The following is a 6,308-nucleotide window of genomic DNA, read 5'->3' as shown; positions in this document are numbered from 1 at the left end:
GAGGATTGCTGGATCGACCTACATGTTTAAAAGAGATTCGAATAGTAACCAAAGCTCGAATCCCAAGATTTTTAAATTGCGCATTTACTAATAACTATATCAAGTAAAAACAAAATTATTGGTTCAACAAAAAACATTATATCTAATAATTTATGATAAATCATTCAAATTATGCATGATAAAATTATCAATTAACAGGGTACGGTAATTTGTGCTCAACAATAAAAGTTAAAGAAAAAAATTCACGCAACTTTCTCTACATTAAAATGACGATCGCGAGAAAATTCACCTAAATCAAATTAAAAGATATATTTTAATGTCGAGTGTCATACAAGCCCTCGAAATAAAGGTTGTGAAAAGAATATGTCAATAAAACTATTAGCAAGATAATTAACAAGACCACCAGCAAAATAATTGGCAAGACAACGAGCAAAGTCGCCAGTAAGACGAGCAAGACAAATGTTTTGCTGATGGTCTTACTAATTGTCTTGCTGATAGTTTTATTGACATATTCTTTTCACAACCTTTATTTTGAGGGCTTTACAGGATACTGAAAAAATACCGCACTTTTTTGAAACTTGAGAATTTAGCTAGGTATGCAAAAACTAAATCTCTCCAGTTTGCTCTACCCAGATCCATTTTTGATTCAACTCCGGGATACCTGAGTAACTGTCCACACAAGCTGTTGACAGTAAAAATACAGATGAGACTGGCAAATCTTTTTTCGTGCAGTATTCTCATTAATGGCACTCCTTGGCATCTGAAACCCAGAGACCAATGTCGCTTCTGCCACAACATAGCGGAGGAAACAATAGAACATATTTTACTCGAATGTCCAAGATTTACGCAGCCTCGCTTAGACATACTGAAGCCACACGGTGATAACAATAATAGACTTAATCTACTAATGCTTTTGGATGACCAATTAATAAGGAGTACACAGAGGGTCTTCAACTTCGTCCAGGATTGCATCAACATTATAAAGGAGGATCACTAATCATTATTAATACCATTTCCTGGGAAGCCATGTGTGTTTTAATTTTAATTTTGAATTTAAATTAGTACTGTTCAGCCAAAATTTTGTTTCTTAATCATATACAATTGTATTTTAAATTAGGATTAACTATACATTGTTTTCAGAGTCTGCAGTTTTCTTAAGGGGTTAGGGGTAGTCAGAATTTTCAAAAAATCGATTTTTTTTTTTTTGCATTTTCTTAAAGTATAATATTTTAAAAATATTGTGTGAAAATTTGAAGTGAATCCGACAAATTCTTTTCGAGTTATTTAACAATGACCAAAGGACGCTCGGGTGCTACGTGGCATTCGAGAGCAGGTAGCTAGAAACAGCTGCAAGCAACCGACCTTTCGGGTTTCATTGTCATGAATATCTCCCCATTTTAATGTATTTATAATTATATATATATATATATATATATATATATATATATATATATATATCCTTCTACATATATTCACAATTTGTAGGTAGTACAAGAACTGAAAAATAATTTTTGGTTGCCAGTATACCTGTAGTCGTTGCACTGATCAGTCGATAGTTTTGTGATAAATTATTTCTCAAGTGAATTAAATTATTAACCATGGGACGTGATTCTAGAAAGGTTTCAAGAGAACTTCGGAGTTCTGAAAAAATTAATAAGTCGCGTTCAGTCAAAAGAAAGAATGTTTTTAATCCGAAAACAGCCGAACGTGATGAAAGTATTCAGAGTACATCTTCTAAAAAATTAAAACAAAACACTGAAGATGATGTACCTGAAGACAGCAGTACTGAATTTCGAATAATAAATTTTATTCAGGTATTCACTGCAATTTCTGCTCTTATAAAATGTAAAAAATGTGATGGAAATGTAGTGTTTCAAACAGCAAGTACACGTGGGCTGGGATTCAAAATTGTAGTTGCATGTAATAACTGTGGAAATGAATATATTCCTTCCTGTTCTTTCGTTGGGCATTCTTATGAAATAAACAGACGTTTCATTTTTGTAATGAGAATACTAGGAATAGGATACGAAGGATTGTGCAAGTTTTGCGGCCTGATGGACATGCCGTCTTTTTTAGATAAATCTACGCATACAATTTTACTGAAACAGATTTTGAATTGTAGTAAAGCCGTCGCAGAAACCTTCATGACGAAAGCTGTGAATGAAGAAAAGCAAGCAATGCCAACAACTGAAAATGAAGATATAAATCATCTAACTGTATCGGGAGATGGAACCTGGCAAAAACGGGGATATACATCGTCATTTGGAGTTTCTTCTATAATTGGCTATTTTACTGGAAAGATTCTTGACATAAACATTAAAAGTGCATATTGTAAGCTATGTGAGTATTGGAAAAAAAAAACAAATACTGTTGAGTTCGAGGAATGGTATCAATCGCATGAAGATGTGTGTTCTGCTAATCATCAAGGGTCTTCTGGGAAAATGGAGGTGGATGCGATGGTCGAAATGTTTTCGTATTCTGAAACTAAATATGGAGTTAAGTATGCCAACTATATTGGTGATGGTGACTCCAAGACCTATTCAGGAATTATAAAATCAGATCCTTACGAAAATACAACTGTAAATAAAAAGGAATGTATAGGGCATGTCCAAAAGCGGATGGGGAGTCGATTACGTACGCTGAAGAGTAAACAAAAAGGTCTTGGTGGTCGAGGTAAGCTCACAGGAAAATTAATAGACAAACTAACTGTGTACTATGGTTTAGCAATACGCCGGCATTGTGATTCTATTGAAAATATGAAATCTGCTATAATGGCAACCTTTTATCACTACGGCTCGAGTGATGAAAAACCGAATCATGATATGTGTCCAAAAGGCGAAGAATCTTGGTGCTCTTACCAGCGCGCTGAAGCAAGAGGAGAGCTTGATACCTTTTCTCACGATTATTCTCCTTTACCTTCTGATGTTTTAAAAGCTATCAAGCCTATATACGAAGATCTTAGTAATGAAAATTTACTTTCAAGATGTGTAGGTGGATTCAATCAGAATAATAATGAAAGCTTTAACCAACTAGTATGGAAAATATGCCCAAAAACGGTAAATACTAGTTTTACTATCGTACAAATAGCTGCATACGTTGCTATGTGTATATTTAATGAGGGTATAAATTCATTATTAGTCTTGATGAATACACTTGGACTTAATTGTGGGCCTAATTCTCATCGGTATGCAGAAAGAATGGATGCTGCACGTATCAAAGTAGCAGATAAGCGCGCTAATGATAACACCCGAGAAGGTCGATTGCAACGTAGGCACCAGCAAATCGATATTTTGGAAGCTGCTATGTCGGCTGAAGAGCTATTATATGGTCCAGGAATAGATGACTCAGTGTAAGTTATTAAATAATTCTTATAATTCGACATAAATCCATAGCAAAACTTTAAATGCGTTTTTCTCAAAACTATGTTTTCTGAACTGGTGATCACTGTAACTTAAAAACTGCTCGGTAGATTTCAATAAAATTTATTGTACTTTTGAAATACATTAAAAACTCGTGCCTGATCGAAGGATTTTTTTTTTTTTCAAAAATTTCGATTTTTTTTTAACAATAAACTGTCAGTTTTTTTCTCGAAAATTTGAAAAAAATTTCCTGAGGCCGCCATTTTGTTAATTTCGAAAAAAAAAAAAAAAGCTTCGATCAGGCACAAGATTATCTATTAATAAAACTAATTTTTCTTGTCCGATTGATTTTAGATGAATCTCCAAGGACTTATGATGATCACCGCAAAGGACTTCGGGAGGAACGGGCTCTACAAAAACAGCGATAACTTTTTGAATTATTAATTTTTTTTTTTGAAATTTTCGTGAAGTCAAATCGAAACGTGTTCTAATAAAGCTATGTTTTTATTTTTGTCAAATAAAGTAATTAACTACAAAAAAAAAATTATTGAAAATCATCATTTTTTCATACCCCTGAGTACCCCTAACCCCTTAAACCGAATTTTTTTCTGACAGTGTATCAAAGTTTTTTAATTGTAACTTATAAAAGCACTATAAATAAATAAATAAATACTTCGAGGGCTTTTATGACACTCGACATTTAAATATATCTTTTAATTTGATTTAGGTGAATTTGCTCGCGATCGTCATTTTATATAAAAAAAATTCGAGCGAATTCTTGTCTTTTATCTTTATTGTTGAGGACAAACTTCTGTACCCTGTCAAATAATTACTTGAATGCTGAATGGGAAAATAATGAAAAAATATCTGAAAAACGCTTGACTCGACGGTAAAACCCTAAAACTTCTCGCTGTTTTTGAACTCAGGGAGCTGATGCTATAGAACTTCTTAGACGGCGATCCTGATCAAAATTAAGGCGTCCGTGGGATGTTTGGAGACCTCGGGGGTATCAGGCAAATCTTTTGGACGAACGCTAGTTTCGCTTTATTCGAAATTTGTTAATTTTCATAGTGGGAAATTAAAAATGTGCGGAGTCGTTGGCCAATGAGAGCTATTCGGTCATGTTAAATTTTTTTATGACTGAACGAATAGTAATTTAAAATTATTATCTCAGATTAAGTATTGTGCCTTTAAAAAGCTAGCGGGCTATTATTTAGTTATAGATGCGACGAATAATTTGAATAAAATGAGTAAATTAATACAGCTTACTTGAGAAATGATTGTCGGCAGTAAACGTGACAGTTTTAGAACGATGGCTGGCTCCGAATCCTGACTATTTGAAATCGCACAGACGCAAAACAGTGACGGCGACTTCTGAAACTTCAGCGCTGGTTGAAAATTTAAATATTTGAATTTTTTTCAAACGGACAACGTTTGAGTCACAAAACTTGTCCATCCGGATCTTATATTTTGATCTCTAATGAATATTTTGAAACTATTCCTACTCTTAACACCTGAAATATGATTAAAATATGTTGATTAATTCAATTGAATATATCTTTAAACAATTGCAAGATTAATGATCCATAAGAATGATATTTAGTTAAATAAATTTTCTAGCTCGGAACAAAATATTAAATTTAATGATTCAAAAATTTATTTGTTCGAAAAAAATTTCTTACTGCCCGGTCTTGAACAATTTGAATAAAAATTAAAAACTGAGTGTGCTTAACCATATTACCTCTCTTAAATATATTTTTAAAAAGATTGAACTTAAAATTACCCAGAGCAGTCATAATTTTTCCATTTTTGTAAATAAAAAATCACAAACATTTTTTTGAAGTGGTTTATTTTCCATGATTCTGAAGTTAGCAGACAATTAACAATTTTCGACAAATCAATTTAAAAAAAAAAAAAAAAAAAAAAATTCACATGTAGAAAATTAAAAAAACTATGGGTGCAATTTTTTATAATTTATCGTATTTAAAAAAGTTCAAAAATTATTAGACGTCAGGTAATTTCAGCATCACCATTTCCCTCCGCTTTTCCTAATTCTACAATTAAACACTTGTAGAAATTATTTACTCACCGTATACACTAATAATTATGAAACTCATTATTTTCAACATTTTTAATTGAAAATAACAAAAAAAAAAAATATCACAAAACTTCCACAAAAATAGTGGAAAATTTAATGACCGTGAAGTTAGCCGACACCCGCCATTTTAAAAATGAAAAAGCTTATAACTTTAGAAAAAAAAAAAATTTTCAAATTTAAAAAAAATGCTCGTGTAGATTTTTCGATTTTCTAGACGAGTATTTTTATAAAAAGATCAAAAAATAAATACTCGAGGTACAATTTGAAATTAAATTTTAAGATTACTTATTTTGTATTCAAAAAGTTTTACAAACCTCATTACTTTTTGATTTATATATATAATTTTTCGAAATCTAGACGAGTATTTTTTTTATTTTTCACTTTTCCAATTTTATAATCTGGAAATTATCCGTTTTCGAATAAAATGTCTTGTAATTTAAAAAAAAACAAAAATTTTAAAATTTCGAAAAAATACTCGTGTAGAGTTTTCAATTTTCTAAACGAATATTTTTTTTAAACGATCAAAAATACTCGAATTGTTATTTTAAATAAAAATAAATAAATAAAAATATCAATTATAATTTTTTTTTATATTACATTTTTCAAATAATTAAAATGATTATAACTCGGACTTTAGCGACTTGACTCGTAGGACTTTTTTCGAAGGGAATAAAATTTCCTATAAAATTTCTATCAACATTTTTGATGTACTTTCATTCGTTTATTTTCTGCAAGCCAATAAAGGTCAATTTCATAGGAAAAATGAGTTCCGCAACGGACACAAGTGAAACAGCTGGAATTACAGCTAAGTAACTATGGGCACTTTTGAAGAACACCAAATGCCCTACAAT

The 6,308-nt window shown here is 31.3% G+C and overlaps 1 protein-coding gene across 2 annotated transcripts; it reads left to right on the top strand.

The window, feature by feature from the left end:
- The first annotated feature begins 1,480 nt into the window (after positions 1–1,480).
- LOC130671432 (uncharacterized) lies at positions 1,481–3,937 on the top strand. Of its 2 annotated transcripts, XR_008990520.1 has the most exons (3): positions 1,481–3,056; positions 3,139–3,349; positions 3,714–3,937. XR_008990520.1 is itself a non-coding variant. In XM_057475321.1 (2 exons), the coding sequence occupies exons 1-2, from the start codon at positions 1,599–1,601 to the stop codon at positions 3,715–3,717; spliced, it is 1,755 nt and encodes a 584-aa protein (XP_057331304.1). In that variant the 5' UTR covers positions 1,481–1,598; the 3' UTR covers positions 3,718–3,937. The 2 variants fall into 2 exon arrangements, 1 of the variants encoding a protein (XP_057331304.1); XM_057475321.1 differs by having other exon boundaries at positions 1,481–3,349.
- The last annotated feature ends 2,371 nt before the right edge of the window (positions 3,938–6,308 follow it).

The sequence above is a fragment of the Microplitis mediator genome, chromosome 1 (assembly GCF_029852145.1).
Source record: "Microplitis mediator isolate UGA2020A chromosome 1, iyMicMedi2.1, whole genome shotgun sequence".
NCBI classification, from domain to species: domain Eukaryota; kingdom Metazoa; phylum Arthropoda; class Insecta; order Hymenoptera; family Braconidae; genus Microplitis; species Microplitis mediator.
Note: the sequence above shows the minus strand (reverse complement) of the source record. Positions and strands in the feature narration are given on the sequence as shown.

Coding starts and splice junctions, on each gene's coding strand:
- LOC130671432 (XM_057475321.1), top strand. CDS start 1,599: ATGGGACGTGATTCTAGAAAGGTTTCAAGAGAACTTCGGAGTTCTGAA.